General features: G+C 45.5%; 1 protein-coding gene and 1 pseudogene across 2 annotated transcripts in view; one reads left to right on the top strand and one right to left on the bottom strand.

Moving 5' to 3' along the window:
* KIAA1549L (KIAA1549 like) overlaps positions 1–13,862 on the bottom strand; it is a 353,245-nt gene extending 339,383 nt beyond the window's left edge. For both annotated transcript variants that reach the window (XM_053562897.1, XM_053562896.1), the window contains exon 1: positions 13,614–13,862. In XM_053562897.1, coding sequence (XP_053418872.1) covers positions 13,614–13,830 — 217 coding nt within the window. In that variant the 5' untranslated portion in view covers positions 13,831–13,862. The remainder of the gene's footprint in view (positions 1–13,613) is intronic.
* A 4,099-nt stretch (positions 13,863–17,961) lies between these two features.
* Positions 17,962–19,053, top strand: LOC128566017 (E3 ubiquitin-protein ligase KCMF1-like; annotated as a pseudogene).
* The last annotated feature ends 206 nt before the right edge of the window (positions 19,054–19,259 follow it).

The following is a 19,259-nucleotide window of genomic DNA, read 5'->3' on the forward strand; positions in this document are numbered from 1 at the left end:
TTGTGATAATCGTGTGAACTCATACATAACTCATAAATGCTCAAAATGTTAGCTGTTATTTCTATCCATTAATTCTAGTGTCTACATGGCCCAGTTAAATTTCACTCCTGTTCTGAATATATCACATGAGATTCCCCTGTGGCCTGGGGCCCCAGACTTGAGCTAGTTTTTATTTAGTTGTGTAGCTAGGTGTTTGATCTGTCCCCTGAATCTTAGAATAATGTGAAAAAATCCCTGGACCACTGTGTGACCTTTAGCAAATCATTTCCTCAACCCTCTCTTAAAAGTGGTGTGAGATTCAAAGAGGGAAAGAAACAGAAAGCTTCAGCAATTGTGAAGTTGTTAACTCAAACTCTGGAGACTGTTACCTGCGGGGGGAGGGGGGTGTAAACATGTTACATTAGCCACAAGAATACAAAAGCACTTGTTTAAAATCACTGGACCAGAGACAAGGAATATTCCCTGTCCCACCAGAAAAATAAAAAAAGGTTCACTTTCTGTAGGATTCACCAGCTTGACTGATGTCTAGTATTAGTAAGATAATGATAGGAAACTGCTGGGGACAGGAAATCAGCTCTGTGGTACTGATTTTTTTGAATACATTTTCATGCAGTTTAATTATAATATATTCAAAATAATGCCCCTAATCCAGGTCCTCCTATTCTTTTCAAAACAAAGACTTTTTATTTGACAATAAAGGATGTAAGTTGGGAGATATTTTTGTTCAGCCCTTTTCAACGAGAACTTATAAGCCACACTATTAATTTCAACACATTTTCTTCTTGTGCTTCCCATTTTTCTGCAGCCTCCCCAGTTTGCTGTTAACATTTTGTAAATAAAAAGACAAGTGACAGGAAGCAGCATTCACTACCAGGGACAGAGGTAGAAGGATAAATCTCAGAGTCCTAGTTTTTCAATCCAGCCACTTAATTTCATATTGCACGTGGAAGAGTAAAGTTAGAAATATTGTAAACCTTCCTGTTTACTGGAACTGCATAAATACCAAAGCCATTTTGTGTTTCTGACATCAGGACATTTCATTTCAAGCTAAGAATAGATTTAACATACATAAATCTAAATCATATTCCCCTTTTGTGGTTAGGACACACTAGCCAAAGCCTCGGCTGAATGAACAGGAGGCAGGTGCAGCAATGACCTTGGACTAAGCTCAAGGCAGCCACTCGGCCTTATTTATATCTATGTTATTGGTTAAAACATAATGTTTATCCCCATTCTATGGGGTGTTTAAAAGAATCTATGATTTCCCTTAAACATCTATGGACGTACCTTTTAGGGAAAGCAGCCAAGGAATAGGGAAAATGGGAGAAATAGTCTATAAGGATATTTTAACTTCAGGGTTTTTTTTTGTTTTTTTTTTTTTAAGACAGAGTCTCACTCTGTCACCCTCAGTAGAGTGCCATGGCATCATCATAGCTCACAGCAACCTCAAACTCTTCAGTTCCAGTGATCCTCCTGCCTTAGCCTCCCAAGTAGCTGGGACTACAGGCATGTACCACTATGCCCAGCTAGTTTTTTCTATTTTTAGTAGAGACAGGGTCTTGCTGTTGTTTAGGCTGGTCTCAAACTCCTGAGCTCAAGTGACCTACCCACCTCAGCCTCCCAGAGTGCTAGGATTATAGATGTGAACCACCGGGCCCAGCCTTCACTTTAGGGTGAAATCTGACCTGTGGTTTTAGAGCTGTACTCCATGTTTCCTAGAAAAGTCTGCAAATCTGAATTTTTTTTTTTTTGAGACAGAGCCTCAAGCTATTGCCCTGGGTAGAGCATCGTGGCATCACAGCTCACAGCAACCTCAAACTCCTGGGCTCAAGTGATTCTCCTGCCTCTGCCTCCCAAGTAGCTGGGACTACAGGCACCCGCCACAACGTCCAGCTATTTTTTTGGTTGCAGCGGTCATTGTTGTTTGGCGGGGCCAGGCTGGATTCGAACCCACCAGCTCAGGTGTATGTGGTTGGCGCCTTAGCCGCTTGAGTTTGAATTCTCTCATGACAAGATTTGGTCAGCAGAAAAAGAGGGCCACAATACGGTGGTACGTGAAAAGAAGCTAGATGCTAAATATTGCACCCTTTATGTCTTAAAACAAATTAAGAGAGGATATGTCTATAAATATCTGTATAAGAAAAGGTCTGAAAGGACTTATCACTCTTACGTGACACCATAACTCTAGGGAACTGGGAGGCAATAGGGCCTTTTGTATTTTACTGCATACACTTGAATACTGCTTGAACTTAATATGTCACTTTTAAAACTTTTTAAAAGCTTGAGGAGCTTGATCTAACTTTTTGGTTTGATGCTACCTACCACACTGTACTTAGGACCTTAAATACATCAAGACATCAGGTCTTTTCCATATACTGATTAAAATTAATATAGCTTTAAAAAAAAAAAACTTTTTAAAAGCTAATAAAGATTGACAATACGCCAATATTTATGTTGACTTCATGTTGGAACCATAACAGCAAAATATGGGAAAACTCTTCCCTTTTCAGAATGAGAATGCTTGACTGGGCTTGGCCGCTAAGGTAGGAAGAGATAGGAAATGCCATTGATGTAACCTTCCCCCAAACATCTTACAACTCACAAACACACAGCTGGGGAGATAGGAAGAAAGGAGGGTTCTGAGGATCTTATTCATAGCTGGGAAAACTGAGGCTCCAAAAAGTGAAGTGCCTTGATAAACAGCTGTTTTCCCTACACCATTTTTTTTTAAAGACAGAGTCTCAAGCTGTCGCCCTGGGTAAAGTGCCATGGCATCATAGCTCACAGCAACCTCAAACTCAGGCTCGAGTGATCCTCTTGTATCAGTTTTTCTATTTTTAGTAGAGACAGGGTCTCACTTTTGCTCAGGCTGGTCTCGAGCTCATGAGCTCAAGCAATCCACCCACCTCAGCCTCCCAGAGTACTAGGATTACAGGCATGAGCCACCCCGCCCAGCCTCCCTACACCTTAAACCAAACCTCTGTAGTGTCCACTGGTATCTCTAAGAACAAGGAAATGAACTTGAGGTACTTGATACTTCTTGTTTTATTAAAAAAACCTTTGGGTAAGCTTCAATACCATCTCTGTAAGACCACAGGCCTTAAGGAAAAAATAATAATTCCACACCAATATTTCCTTAAAATAGTAGAAGGAATACTTTCCTATTGTTTTATAGGCCAGTATTGCCCTTACACCAAACCAGACAACGAATTTCAGGAAAACAAGACTACAGATCAACATCCCTCATAAACATAAGACTTTAAAATTTCCTAGCAGAAATATTATAAAACAAGACCCAGCTGGAGCACACATCATGACTAAATTGGAGTTCATCCCAGGAATACAGGTTGGTTCAACATTCTAAAATCATTAGGCTGTCCTTTTATAGACTAAAGAAAAAAGAAACCTTGTGATCATCTCAATAGATACAAGGGAAGCACTTGCCAAAATTCAATATCCATTCGTGACAAAAATTCACAAAAACTGTAGCTAATGTTCTTAACAGTGAAACATTGATGTTTTTTCCCAAGGCTAAGATTAAGAAAAGGATGTCCACTCCCTATTTCTATTCAACAATGTACTAGAAGTTCTAGCCATTGCAACAAAGCAAGAAAAAGAAATAAAAGGCATACAGATTTGAAAGAAATAAAACTGTTTTTATTCACAGATAACATGAGTTTTTATTTAGACAAATCCCAAAGACTCTAGTACCTACTAGAACTAAAGTGAGTTTAGAAGGGTTACAGGCTATGAGGTTAATATTTTATTTATGTATTTATTTGGTTATAATTTTGTTTTAAAGAGAGGGTCTTGCTCTGTCACCCAGGCTGGGGTGTGGTAGAGCAAATGATAACTCACTATAACCTTAAACTCCTGGGCACAAGAGATCCTCCTGCCTCAGGCTCCCAAACACCCAGGACTGCAGGAACATACCACCAAGCCTAGCTAAGTTTTTTTCTGTTTTTTTTTTTGTTTGTTTGTTTGTTTGTTTTTATTTTTGGTAAAAATGAGGTCTTGTTACCTCCTTGTACTCCTGGCCTCAAGCAATCCTCTCACCTTGGCCTCCCAAAGGGCTCGGATTACAGGCATGAACCACTGCACACAACCACAGTTGATATTTTTAAAATCATCTCTCTATATACTAACAAATAAATTCTTATAATACGACTTACCAAAGCATTGAAAAACATGAAATATATGTGCACAAATCTGTGTTATGCTAAAATCTGTAAAACATTGATAAGACAAAAGAAAAAAATACCTAAGAGAGACATCAGGTTCACAGATCAAAAATCCATAGTGATCCTCCCCAATTGATCTGGATTCAATGAAATCCCAATCAAAAATCCAGTGGGCTTTTAAAAAAGAGATTGATAGGAAAATACTAAAATCTGGGTGGCGCCTGTGGCTCAAGGAGTAGGGCGCCAGTCCCATATGCCGGAGGTGGCGGGTTCAAACCCAGCCCCGGCCAAAAAAAAAAAAAGGAAAATACTAAAATCTATATGGAAGAGCATTAAAGCCTAGGATAGCCAAAAAGATCCTGAAAAAGAAGGGGCGATTTTACCCCCAGAGGACCATTTGGCCATGTCTAGAGACATTTTTGGTTGTCATAACTGGGGAAGTGGGAATTACTGGCATCTACTAGAAGGCTAAAATGTTAAAACTGCTGGAATTAAGAATCCCTGAGCTAGGAAAATCAAGAGTTGTATTAGCAGAAGGAGAAAAGTGAAAAACATAGAGATCAATGGAACAGACCACAGTCCATAAATAAACCCACGCACAAATGGTGCCAAGGCAAATCAATGGAACAGGGATAGTCTTTTCAATAAATGGTGCTGGAACAATTAAGCAGTCCATGTAAGCATTTAAATGTTCCATATCAAAAAAAAGAAAACATGAACCTTGACTCTTAAACTTCACCGTAACAAAAATTAACATGAAATGGATCACAGAACTAAAAATAAAAATATAAAACTTCTAGAAGAAATTGATGTCTATGGCATTGGGTTAGGCAAAGATTTCTAAGCTAGGAAACACACACGTACAAAAAAAAAATCTTAAATTAGAAAGTTGATAAAATAGAGTTTACCAAAATTTAAAACTTCTGCTCTTTGAAAAATTACTGTTAATAAAATGAAAAGATAAGCCATAAACAAGGAGAAAATATTTGCAAAACACCTGACAAAGGACTTGTATCCAGACTATATAAAGAAAGTTCAAAATTCAATAGTAAGAAAATGATCCAATATTTTAAATGGGGAAAAGATTTTAACAGACACTTCAAAGTATAAATATAGATATAATTTTGAGTTCTCTGTGGATTCTGGTTATTAAACCTTTGTCAGAGACATAACCTGCAAATATCTTCTCCCATTCTGAGGGCTGTCTGCTCTCATTAATGTACACAGCTATGATTTAATAATAAAAAATATATATAGATATAAGAACATGAAAAGATAAGCAACAATATTAGTATTTAGAGAAATGCAAACAAAGGCTATAATTAAATACCTCAAAACTATCAGAATGGCTGAGATTTAAAATGAAAAAACAAAAAAAAAGGTGACAATACCAAGTACTAGGGAGGACACAGGCAACTAGAACTCTCCTACGTGGCTCACAGGAATGCAAAATTGTCCATCTGCTTCAGAAAAGAGTTTGGCAACCTCGTACAAGGTCACACAACTCATAGATGACCCAGAAATCCCACTCCTAAGCGTTTCCCCCAAGGGGAATGAAAACTGCCCACACAAAGATTTTTATCCTGAAAGCTGAAAATAACACAATGGTCATCAATTGATCAATGAATAAGCAAACTGTGGCTTGGAATACTATTCTGCAATAAAAAGGACAGCCTCAGTGATCCGTGCAACATGAATGATTCTCAACAGCATTCAACTAAGGGAAAGAAGAAACACAAGGCTGCTACATACTGTACAATTCCACTTCCACGGCCTTTGGGGAAAGGCAAAACCGCAGGGACAGAGAACAGACTGGAGATGGCCAGGGGCTGGGTATATGGTGGGGGGGGGGCAGGGAAGGAATGATGTGAGGGGCAGGAGAGAACTTTTGGGGATGACAGAAATGTTCCATATCAGGGTTAAGGTGGTGACCCGTGATTGTCTACTTCTGTCAAAATGCTTCATACAGGGGCAGCGCCTGTGGCTCAGTGAGTAGGGCGCCGGCCCCATATGCCGAGGGTGGCGGGTTCAAACCCAGCCCCGGCCAAACTGCAACAACAACAAAAAAAAAATAGCCGGGCGTGTGGCAGGCACCTGTAGTCCCAGCTGCTTGGGAGGCTGAGGCAAGAGAATTGCGTAAGCCCAGGAGTTGGAGGTTGCTGTGAGCCATGTGACGCCACGGCACTCTACCTGAGGGTGGTACAGTGAGACTCTGTCTCTAAAAAAAGAAAAAAAAAAATGCTTCATACAGTACACCCACGAAGGGTGAATTTCACTGTGTGTAAATTATACCTTAATGCACTTGACTTTGGGGGGTTTTTGTTTTTTTTTTTGAGACAGAGTCTCACTGTGTCGCCCTTGGTAGAGTGCCATGGTGTCACAGCTCACAGCAACCTCAAACTCTTGAGCTGAAACAATTCTCTTGCCTCAGCCTCCCAAGTAGCTGGGACTACAGGCGCCCACCACAATGCCCCATTTTTTTGTTGCAGTTGTCATTGCTGATTTTAGCTGGCCCTGGCTGGGTTCAAACCCACCAGTCTTGGTGTATGTGGCCAACGCCCTACCCACTGAGCTACAGTGCCACCAATGCACTTGACTTTTTAAAAAGAATGAAAAAAACTGGTGGCTCGTGAAATGTGTTCTTTATGTACAGCATGACTTTTCAAAAATCTGAATTAATTGGTGGGATTTGCAAACAAGAAGATTCTAAATAAAGATTCGACTTTTCTTGACAAGTCAGAAGGACTGCACCCGGACCATCAGTCCTTGCAGGCTGCCACCAAGCAGTGGCTGCCTCTTTGGGCAATGCAGGCACTTTCTGTGTTGCTGCCATCGTCAGCCTGACTTAATTCATGAAGGTACTTTACCTCCTTCCACTGCACCTGAGTGAGGGTTTCTTCTCCCGGGCTACAGGTAGCTTGAGGACAGGGACCAGACCTGGCTTGTTCTCACTATACCCCCATTATCTAATGAAGAGCTTGGCACATGCCAGGTGCTTGATAAATATTGCTGAATTAATGTGACTCATTTGCCACCTTCCCACCAGCTACTATCACTTATATTTACAACACAGAGACTGTTAACTGCCTTTTGGTCCTTAAGTCCCCAAAAAGAGTCACCATCCATGGCAGCCATCCCATGACCCAGAACAATGTCTCCTCTGTGTGTTTCGAAATCCCCTCTAATACGTTGTCAAGCAACAAAAATGTTTTAGGGTCATTCCAACTATTCATTTTTGTCTGGAGAAGAGTAGAGTTGTTGTTCGTTTAAATAAAGAAAAGAGAAAAGAAAGAAAACCACAATATGGGTTTGAAGGTTAATGACAATGAAAAAAGAAGTGTGCGCATTCATTTTGAATATTCTCAGATCATATTCTAGTAATTCAAGACTTGAGATTCAAGTAAGCTGAGAGATTCTGGGTTGTCATCAGAACTTCAGGATCTCAAGTTTCTGCTGTGATGGTCAGTTTTAGAGAAGGGATAGCTGACTTCTGGGGGATTTGTTTTTGTTTGGAGGGGGCTGTTCCCTTTTTTTGGTTTGGTTCTTTTTCTTTTTGAGACCAGGTCTCACCTTATTGCCCAGGCTGGAGTGCAGTAGTGCAATCATATAGCTCACTGCTTTGAATTCCTCCCATCTTGGCCTCCCAAAGCACTAAAATCACAGACAAAAGCCACCAAACTCAGTCTGACTTCTATTTTATGCCAGTATTAAAAGTACCGTGTTACTGTTCCCAAGATGATCCGTTCCTTAGGGTGGGATGGGAATGATGAGACGGGAGACAAGGTTTGGGACATCATGCTAATACCTCGGAAGTGCTAATAATCAGTAGCAAGCCCTCTACATTTGGTGGGGAGACACCCAATCAACGCTCTTGTTATATGTCTGTACAGTTAAAAAATGAGAAAGTATGAACATACATAATCACAGCACATCTTAACCCTCCCGGGGCCCACCTTCCCTATTACTGCTTTTTTCTACAAAAGAGACTTTAAAACAGTTGCTGTATTTCTGTCAACAATTTCTCTTCCGCCTTTCCCTCCTGAACCCACTGTAATCGCACTTCCGTCCCCACCACTCTCAGAGCCACTAAATGCTTCCACATCCCCAACTTCTACTGCTAGTCCCTACCCAATGCCACTCTCCACAGCTTTGGCCCCCCTGCTGGCCCCCTCCTCCCTGGACCCTGTCCCCACTTGGCTTCCAGGACACCACATGCACGTCCTTCTCTTCCCGCTTTGTTGTTGGTTTTTTTCTCCCTCTCTTGCTGATCTCCTACTCCCTGGACCTCTAGATGTGCAGGGTCCCGGGCTCCCTGTGCAGATCTCTCCTCTTCTCCACACTCACCCTCGAGGCTTCTTATCCAGTTCTATGCTGGACTGATACCTCCCTAGAATTCCAGGCTACTCTATGCAACTGGCAGCCTGACATCACCACTTCAATGAGCATTTCAAACTTTACATGCCCCAAACAAACTCTTTATTTTTTACCCCAAACCTGAGCTTCCTACAGCCTTTCCAATCTCAGTTAACAGCATCTTCATCTTTTCAGTTGCTGGAGCCACAAACCTTGGTGTGATTTTAGTTCCTCTCTTTCTTTCCTGTCCTTTTAATCCACCAGATAATTCTCTTACCCCTTCTTCAAATGATGTCCAAATCTAATCACTTCTCAGCACCCATCCTGCTCCCACCCTGTCTAAGCCACCTTCACCTACAGACTGGATCTCAACAACAGCCTCCTACCTGTTCTCCTTGTTTCTACACTTGACTTTACAGACTTTTCTCTCCATGACAGCCAGCATAATTCTTTTGAAACTGAAGTCAAATCATGTCTCCTCTGGCTTGGCTTCACCAATGGCTTACAATGTAAGGGGTGTCCAACCTGCAGTCAGTGGGCCACATGCTGATTTTGTGAAGGCTCATTTTGCTTATCTGTGGTGTTGGATATCACAAAAAGTATGCACAGACCCTTTTTTGCTAATCAGCTCTCAATAGTGTTTGTGCATTTAGTATGTGGCCTGAGACAACTCTTATTCTTCCTACGTGGGGCAAGAAAAAAAGAAGAAAGGTTGGACACTCCAGCCTATACCATCTGGTTCAAAATAAAGCACCAAGTCATCACAATAAGTGGCCAATAAATCCCATATTGCCTGACCCCATCTCTCTCTTCAACATTATTTCTCACGACTCCCCCCCTTTGTTCATTTAGCTCTACACTAGCATCCCTCCAGTTCCTCACATCCCAGACACAATCTCTCCCCAGGGCCTTTGCACCTCCTTTTCCCGCAGCCTGGAATATCCTGCTCCCCCCACCCCCCATATGCACTGTCAGGTCTCTACTCACACGTCTTTGCATGGTAGAGGCCTCCCCCTCCACTCTGTGTGGACAAGCACATGCATAAGGGTGCTATCCTCTCTCCTGATTCATTTGACCTTGTAGAACTTACTATCACCTGACCTACAGGTATTTCTTTATTGTCACTTGCTTCTCAAAATGAGATGCATGGGTTAGCATCACCAGCACACAAGCACTTGTTAGAAACGCAGACTCTCATTTAACTCAGGCCTCCTGAGTCAGAATGAGCATTTTATTAAGATCATCAAGTGATCTGTAGACACAGGGAAGTTTGGAAAGCGCGAAGCTAATTTTTAAGCACCATGAGAACAGAAGCTTGTTTTTGCTTCTTACTTACTGTTACTTCAGAATATTAAGGAACTCAAAACACAGTGAATGAATGAATGAACAAATAAATTGTTGAACCTATTCCCAATGGCACTCCAAGTCAATGATGTGCACCAGGAGGCTGGAAAGGGGCAAGAAAGACAACCCAGGTCAAAATTATCTCCCCCCACATATTGTGCTATATTAGAGAGTCTTTGGTACAGCAAACCCTTCTCTCAAAGTGTAAACATATTCCATTAATAAAATAGTCATCCACTACTTATTGCAAATTACTTACTAAGAGTCTAACGTCTAACAGAATCAGTCCAACAGAGGGAACAGGAGTATAAGAAGGCTGAAAATTTTATAAGTTCCTATTCTGTGATGGGCACTGTAACAGGCAATAAAGAAAAGAAGATAAATCAGGAACTAACAAGTTGGTGGGAGAAGCAAGCAGCCCTTCAGAGGCCGTTTAGCTCCCAGGGCAGTGCGAAGGTATCAGATACTCCTTCTTATAGCACCCTGTGCCCTGGCCACAAAAAATGTTTTACTTTTCCTCTGGCTGAAATGCACCCATCAATACTGTCAACCCTTGCTCATCCTTCAAGGCCCCTGCTCTCCCAGAATTAACTGTTCCCTCATCTTATGAGCTCTGATCACACTGCATCAGAGTTCAAGGGCCCATATCATCCTTTTCATGAAGTCCTTCTACAAACTGCCCTGCCCTTATTCACCTCTGTAATCCTTGCCCCAGCAAAGTACCTGGACAGAGCCAATGTCCTTTCTGCCATTTTGCAAGAATAGCTAGCATTCCTGGAGCATTTACTCTATACCAAGCACCATCTTTAACACTTTAGACACATCAACTCAGGCAGTCCTCACAACAACCCAATGAGACTGAACCCAGTGATAACCCTATTATCATCCCCATTTTACAGATTAGAGAACTGAGGCCCAGAGAGCCTCCCTGAGTTGCTGCTTGTAAAGGGATGAGCAACTGTCCCTGCACATAACAGGCATGCAGCCAATGTCGACTGACATGAGCTGAGTAGAAGATCAATAGCTAAGATGATTATGAAGGCAAATTTGAACTTTACTATCTTGCCTGGAGCCCGGATAGCAGATGAATAGAGGGTGTCAGCCTTGCTGCTATAAAGAATCTTCTTTCCCACACCAATTTCCCACATTCAAAATAGAAGTTACTAAAAAAAAAAAAAAAATTTTTTTTCAAATAAAAATGAAGGAAAAGGAGTTACTGCCAAGAGTTCCAAGGCGATGGAAGTTAGAGGAAGTTTGAGGGAGGACACTCAAGAAAACAGCAGCCTTTATTTAGGTGGAAAAGAGAAAGAAGTCTGATGCCTCAAGAATACTAAAGCTTTAGAAGTTGGGGTGCGGTGGGTAGGAGGAGTCTGGGAGCACATCGCAGAGTCTCCAGGGCACAAAGGTGCTGAACAACTGCTATAGTATTTTCCAGAAACAAATCTATTTTTGTCCATTTTTCAAGCAAGGCGAATGTCTGACTTAGGCTTGCTCAGAAAACAGGGAAGAGCAGCTATGCAAGTAACACGATGCAATCTAGCAGTTCTGGTAGGATCTTAATCGTCCCGGGTTTGGCTTCTCAGGTGACTCAGCATCGCACACATTCTGCAGTGAGTGGCAGCACTATACTGCGGTGGCACTTGGAAAAAGTTCTAACTTCAGTTGTCTTTGAAAATCAAAGGTTCCCAGACTGTATCCTTCATTCTCTTGCCTCCCCTCTGACACTGCTTCCTCCCTCAAACCTGGGACACCCTGCCTTAGACCCAGGACTCATCCACCCTAGGGGGTAGCTGCCTCCAGTGGAAATCAGAGGACAAATGGAGGCCGATAGGAGGTAAAATCGGGAGCCTGGTAGGTTCTACTCGTCCATTGAGAGAAAAACATGTCATGAAATCGTATCAGCAGAGAAGCCAAGGAAGACCATGGAGCTCTTAGGTAGAATGTGGATCCACAGGTGAGCCAGACCCCAGGGAACGACCATCGTCATGGTGGTACCCAAAAGCACGGAGGAAGCAACAAGTCACTCCAACGAGAAAAGACAGAGGACTCTGGGGAGGACTACCAAGATTACGATCTTTACCACATTTTAATCAAAGCATCTTTCCTAGGTCTGTGTCCCTGTGAGCACCACACTAAAAGGATGAAAGAAAAAGGACAGCAGAGCTAAGCCCAGTCCCCTAAGTCAGGTTTTGGCAGTCTGAAAGAGGAGCTGTGCAAAGTCACAGAGGTTCAGAAGATGTAAGGTACAAAGGTGGGAAGAGGGCTCAGAAAACCAGAACTGATCAGAAGAAATCTCCTGGTACCAGGCTGCACAGGGACTATACGTGAAGCCAAATTCCACATATTGCAGATGTTTGAACAGTTTTCATTACCTGCACACAAATGAACGTCCAAAAGTACATGGCATAGCAGTTCACAGAACTATCAGAGATTTGATGCTTTGTAAACAAAAACTCAGTGTGTGTTTCTGAGCCAATGAATACTAAGGTATTTGCATGTGTCTGACTCCGGATTTGCCTTTTAACCATCATGCCAAATACACTTCACTGACAACTGCTATAGGAGGAAAAATTGGGGGTTAACCCCTTCTTTAGAGGTTTTTCTCAAGTCTGAGACACATCTGCAAAGATTACTGAACTTTACAGCTGTTATTATCACAATAGAAAATTCCTCAGCAGTAATCTGAACACCGACACCTCAGGTCAGAGACCCTTTAAGTGAAGCAAAGGAAAATGGGCTATGAATCAAGCTGTTTAACCTAATTCAAAGACAAATATTTTTAACCCGAAACCCTCTTATCTAAAACAGTATTAGCTCCTTACAATTAGAAATTTTAGTCTAATTTGGGGAAGTAGATGCACTGGGAAAGAAGTTGTTCCTATTAGTCCTTGCTAAAAACCACAAACCTACAGGAAACGAGAGCTATATTCCTTGATAAATTAAATGCATCAAGAGCTCAGGATTTCATCAGAGACACAAAAGCCTGCCCAAGTACCATAGTAATCATTCTCAGTTCCAAGACAATTGCTGACTGCACAGGGTAAGTTTTGAAGCACATCAGCAGAACAATCCCCTCCTCCCAAAGAGTTAGAACAGATTCTCAAAATCGTCCAAGCAATTACACAAATCTATTTCCTAGGGATTGTTGGAAGTCTAAGAGCCAAGCGTGATTATTTTCAACCTCCTGCAAACAGTGGCTTAAAATACTTGATCAGTGCCTGAATCCCTTTGCGTGGTGCAATTCTTTTAGGTACCTCGGTACCAAACGAAAAAAGGCTCCGCTGTAAACTCGTAGAGGAAACTGCTATTTGGGAAGCCGGCACGGGAACTGCCTAAACTCTCAAGCCATTTCATGCAGTTAAGAAAATGCGGACACTCAACTGGGCGCCCAAAATATAGTGGACGCCCCCACCCTGAAACGTGTCCTGATAAAACACTTCCCTTTTAAGGTATCCTAAACTTACTGCCAGGCCTGCGGGGCCACTAGAAAGACCTGCAACTTGTCCCAAAAAGACACTAATGCACCTCTTTTTTCCTTCCCCGCCCAACAGTGCCTTCCCGGGAGACAGATTTCTGACAGTCAGGCTGCCACTGCAGCAGCACAGGGCACAGAAAATCCCAGAGCCGGCGCTTCGAAGACCTCTCCGTCCACCACCTCTCAGTCAGGTGCCGGCCCCGACGGGCGGCCCTGCTCCTGCAAAAATCTCTGCGGACGCAAAGCCATCAAGTGCTTACCCGGGTCCGCCCGGCCGTGTTCCGGGAGGGCCGCCAGCAGCAGGAGTCCCAGCAGCAGCAGGGGCGGCGACGGCGGAGGCGCATCGTGGGACCTGCCGCCCCGGGGGCCCCTCACGCCGGTCCGGCCGAGCCAGCGCGCTCGGGACGGGCCCCTGCGCCCCAGCGCCGCCGGCCCGGCTTCCCTTGGGCCCTGAGGCTTCGCCTCCCGCAAAGCCATGGGGACGCTTCACACATCCAGGCCGCTGCCTCGCTCCGCAGGGCGCCGGCGAGCCCAGCCCTCGGCGCTCCGGTCCTCAGCGGGCATGGCCGGCCATGGCCCGGGCGCCGGAGGGAGGGGGCGCCGGGCGGCGCGGCTCGCTCGCTAGTCCAGCCGCGCCTGGGGCGGGCTCCGGGGAGCCGCGGCTTTACCCGCGCGTGGGCCGGAGGCGCATGGAGCCGCGGCGGGCGCGGGCCGGGGTTCCCACGCTGCCTGTCGCCGCGCGCCGTCGCACCCCGGGCCGCTAGAGTGGGACGGGCGCCGCCCGGGGCGCCTTTCCCCCGGGCGGGCTCCTGCAGACCGAGGGGGCGAGGCTGCGGGGAGCGGGGCCGGCGGCCGCGGGCGCGCTCGGGTCCCTGCCTCCCGCCGCCGCTGCTGCCTCTCCGCCCCTCTCGCCTGGCTCTTCTCCCGCTCGCTGGGGTTCGGGCTTCAGCTCCGGCTCCGGCTCCCGGGCCGCGAGTGCTACTGCAGCTCAGAGCGGCGCCTCATTGACAAAGAAAGCACGTAGCCACCGGGGCCGGCGAGGGAGGCGAGGCAGGCGCGCGCGCGCATCCCCGCACGGAGCCACCGCGCGCCTCCCGCTCCCGCGCGCCGGGCCGGGCCCCAGACACGGGAGGGGGACCCCTCCCCGCCGCTGCCACCCGGAGATGCGCGCGGGGGTCTTCCCTGTCCCCGCCCCTCCTCCTCCATCTACAGGAGGGAAGGTCGGCGGGAGAGGTCGCCTGGCTCGGGAAGCGGGTAAACGGTCTTGGTCAACGTGCCGAAGCCGCCAGAAAGCTCCTCAGCCCGGATTTTGGGAAAGCTCTTTGTAGACGGGCAGGCGTGCTTTGTGCTGTTTGCTAACTACTTCTCCCAGGGGCTAGCGAATACTCGCATGCCCGTTTACCTCTGAGAAACTGCAGCAGCTGTGGCCTAGTTGGGGTAACACGCGGGATTAGAACACATTATAAATGTTTCTTGCAGCCATACTATGTGCAGATCAGTGCACTGTGCTTTGGGAAGACCTGAGGCGGGAGGAGTCTTTTCAGAAAAATCCCTGCTTGCAAATAGGGGAGTTAGGCAGTCACCGCCCTGTGGGACTAAATCCACCACCCGGCAGTCAGCTGATCTCATCTCCAGCTCTTCCCACTTGCCAGGCTTAAGCAAGTTACCCAGGTCATAGGAGCTTCACAAGGGTATATCCTTCAGTCCCTAAATATTGAGCACCCACTGTTTGCCAGCTACTATGGTAGGCACTGAGGATACGAGCTGTAGGGAAAAACACACACCCCTGACCTGGAGAAGCTCAGACTCTATTCATTCAACAATATTTACATTTCACAATATAACAATGTGTCAAGCCCTGTTCTAGACACTAGCCGTGAATAGCTGTGAACAAAATCTTTGCCCTCCTGGAGCTGACGTGCTGGTGGGAATTCACCTGCAATAAATAAGAATATCAAGCAGCAATCAATGCTGTTGAGAAAAAATCAGTATAAAAGAATGAAACACGAGAAGGGGGTGTTGCAGTGTTGAACAGGGTGAAGAAAAGCTTCACTGAGAAGGTGACATTGAGCAAAGATGTGAAGGTGGTAAGAGAACTTGACATACAGGAACAGCATTCCAGATTCAGGGAAGAGCAGGGGCAAAATCCCAGGGGCAAAGCGAGTCTGGGGTGTCCCAGGCCCAGCAAGTCAGCCGGCGTTAAATCATGGTGATTGTGATTTAACACGAACATAGAAATGACTTCACACATCATCTGAGACCCATTCTCACATGTTAACTTCTCAGAAGTCAGGTGTGTCTTAACGATGTGCCTAAGATGTGTGGAGATAGAGTAACACATACTTGAGGGGTTATGATTTAATCTGGCTTTTTAATTGAATTAGTTCTGTTGTTTTGGTTTGTTTCAAGAAACCTGCAGTGTAATGGAGGTGATAAAGCAAATCAAGAAATCAGTTTGAGGCCCTAATAAGAATGCCAGTCCGTGGCCTTGATTCAGGTGGCCTGGAATTGTCTTGTAGCTGGTGGTGATCTGAGGGACCAGGAGATGGGGGATGAAAAGGTCCAGGCACGTCAGATGGACAGAAGGGCAGGGTTTGGACGAGCTTAGGTTGAGGACCGGAATAGCATGCAGAGAGAAGTGGGCTGAGCAGAGGTGAGGAGGGAGGAAAGTGCAGGCCTGGGACAGTGAGGCTGCTTGTTTGGAGCCCAGCACTCCTATCAGAGAGAGGAAGGGATGTTGAGGCCACGTTGTGAAAGGCCTTGCACACACTGGGGCTTTTCCCCATAGGGAGGGAGAGGCTGGGAGAAGGTAGATCCCTCTCAGGAGCACCAATAATCCTGTACCATGCTTCGAGTTTAGAGATGAGGACACAAAGGTGAATGTCACGGGGAGAAGTAAGCGAAGAGGCCACAACCCACCCCCAGCCCTTTTCTGCACCTGGGCTGAGTGGTGTTGATGGGACGTGGGGGTGAGCCTGGAACCGAGGGAGCTGGACAGGCTGGCTGGATTCATACAGGAAAGGACCTAAAATTGCTGGCCTGAGGGATAGAGCAGATCCAGAAGGGGAGAGGCTGTGTGTAAAGCAAGATGGGCAAGACCTGAACAGGCTGGCTTCTCCGTGAGAGCTTAGAGAGACAGAGGAGAAAGATTTGGGGGACAACTGCCATGGGGGTGAGAGAACAAATGTGTATCTCAAACATGTAAGTTACAGTGTAGGTAGGATTTTCTCTTCACCAATATTTGCTGGACTTAGAGCAGATACAAAGGACTCCTCCACTGTTGGTGGTGAGTCTGGTGTTTCGGTGGATCTGTCTGCTCCTGAGGCCGGCCTCAAGACCAGACCCCACGTGTCTCCTACAGAAGCCCCCAGTCTAGTGAGGTGCACAGACCACAGAGCGCCGACTTCCAAGCAACGTGGTGAGGATGTGCTAGAGGCAAGTGCAGGTCACCTGTCATCGTGGGAATGTGGGGAAGGGGTGGCTGTTTCCCCCTGGAGGAGAAGAGGTGAAAGGGAACATTGAAAGTTGGAGTTTATCAGGTACCACAAACGGCAAGGTCAAAAGGCATGAAAGTTTGCAGCTTCTTGCAGGGAAGGGTGAGGAGGTATCCAGGGAGAGTTGCGGAGAGGACTTAGGGAGATCGTGCTTCAAGGCAGGACCGCCAAGTTGGAGGCAGCTGTGGAGAGCCTGAGCTGCCATGGTATGGAGTTTGTACTTTAGCCTCATCCGGCAGGATGGATGGGTTTCCTGGAGGGGTTTCCTGCTGGAGTGGGAAGCGTGGTGAGATCCTTGATGAGAGTGTGTACAGACTTTACATAGATTTAAATTCAGCTCCTACCCTTTACTAACTGTATAAAATCTCTTTATATCTCATCTATAAAACTGGAAATGATGAGAGTAACTCCTCCATTATGTTGTCTTGAGGATTGAATTGACAGACACATCAAGCATTTCCAAGTATACTTGACACACAGTACCCAATCGATCTTCTTACATATGACAATTGCAACCCTCTTAAACCATAAACTTTTTTGTTGATTTTAGTTTATCTAAACTAGGGCTTTGGGATTTTTCCAGTGTGTAAATTTATTGCTGCATAGCTTTAAGAAGTCAGTATGTGGCCGGGCATGGTGACTCACGCCTGTAATCCCAGCACTCTGGAAGGCTGAGGAGGGTGGATCATTTGAGCTCAGGAGTTCCAGACCAACCTGAGCAAGAGTGAGACCCTGTCTCTAAAACTATCTGGGTGTCGTGGTGGGTGCCTATAGTTTCAGCTACTTGGGAGGCTGAGGCAAGAGGATAGCTTCAGCCTAAGAGTTTGAGGTTGCTGTGAGCTATGACACCACAGCACTTCTACCAGGAACAAGAAAATGAGACTCTGTGTCAAAAAAAAAGAAAGTCAGTATGTTTTGTGCAAAGCATTTTGTTAGACAGGGGGAAAAGTGGTTTCAAAGCCCTGCAGTTGAAATTTCTGGCTCCCGCGGCTGAGCCTAGGAATTGAATGGAAGTCGGTGGCTGGTGAGGGCAGTGCTGGGACCCCACGCAGGACACTGCAACTAGAGCCTGGTATGGCCCAGGAGGGGTCATACCACCACCATCTGAAGTAGGATGACCCTACATAAAGGTGTCTGCTGTGATGCATGTTTAAAAGGAAATTTCAAAGTCACGGGTGTAAGTGTTCCGTTTACTGCAATTATGATCTTTGTGCATCTTGTTAGGAAAGCGGTGCAACATCGAGGCACACAGCTGACCACCTGATTCGGTGCATGTGAACAAAGGTAGATTTTGATTTGTGCTCTGATAGGGAAGCTTTCCCTGTAGAGCAGCCACAGTCTTTTACTTGTCCCTACTGTGGAAAAATGGGCTATATGGAGACATCTCTTCAAGAACATGTCACTTCTGAACATGCAGAAACATCAACAGAAGTGATTTGTCCAATAAGCGCAGCGTTCCCTGGAGGCGATCCTTAATCATGTCACAGATGACTTTGCAGCTCATCTTACACTTGAACGCAGAGCCCCTAGAGATTTAGAATCGAGTGGTGTTCAATGCATACCTAGAATGTTTCACGCTGGCAGAGGATTAGGAGGCCCCCGTGCTTGTAGATCAAACATGCACTTTACTAGCAGTTCTACTGGTGGACTTCTTTCTCAGAGTTCATATTTCCCAGCCAATAGGGAAGCCATGGACCCTATAGCTGAGCTTGTATCTCAGTTATCTGGAGTGAGACGTTCTGCAGGAGGACGGCTTGCTCCTTCTGGCCCTTCAGCTTCTCAGTTAGATAACTGCAGATGCAGCTGCAGCTAGAAGGGCAGCATCTGGAGACAGCATGAGGAACAACCCAGCATCCTAACACAAGCAATGTCACAACAACAATCACACAATCCACAGCAACAGCCAACACAGCTAATACAGAAAGCAGTCAGCAGACTCTCCAGAATGCCCCGTTTCTTTTAACAAGGTTGAATGATCCTAAAATGTCTGAAACAGAGCACCAGTCCATGGAAAGTGAGTGTGCAGACCACAGCCTGTTTGTCCAAGAGCTCCTTCTGTCACTTTAGTGTCCTAAGAGGAAGATGAATGGGGGAAGATGGCACATTTTGGTTCCATGGGCAGATATTATGCCTTTAGATGTTGCTTTAGAAAACCTAAATTTAAAACAGTAATAAAGGAAATGAGTCTCCACCACCTCCTCTTTGATGACATCCCAATTTGCAGACAATGTCCGCTGTATTTGCCAATGAAAGTGGACAACAGCTGTATTGGGCTTGTTTGGTAATTCTAAGTAGTCCCAGCTATTTGGGAGGCTGAGGCAAGAGAATCACTTGAGCACAAGAGTTGGAGGCTGCTGTGAGCTATGATGCCACAGCACTTTACTGAGGGTGACAAAGTGAGACTCTGTCTAA

The sequence above is a fragment of the Nycticebus coucang genome, chromosome 14, assembly GCF_027406575.1.
Source record: "Nycticebus coucang isolate mNycCou1 chromosome 14, mNycCou1.pri, whole genome shotgun sequence".
NCBI lineage: Eukaryota > Metazoa > Chordata > Mammalia > Primates > Lorisidae > Nycticebus > Nycticebus coucang.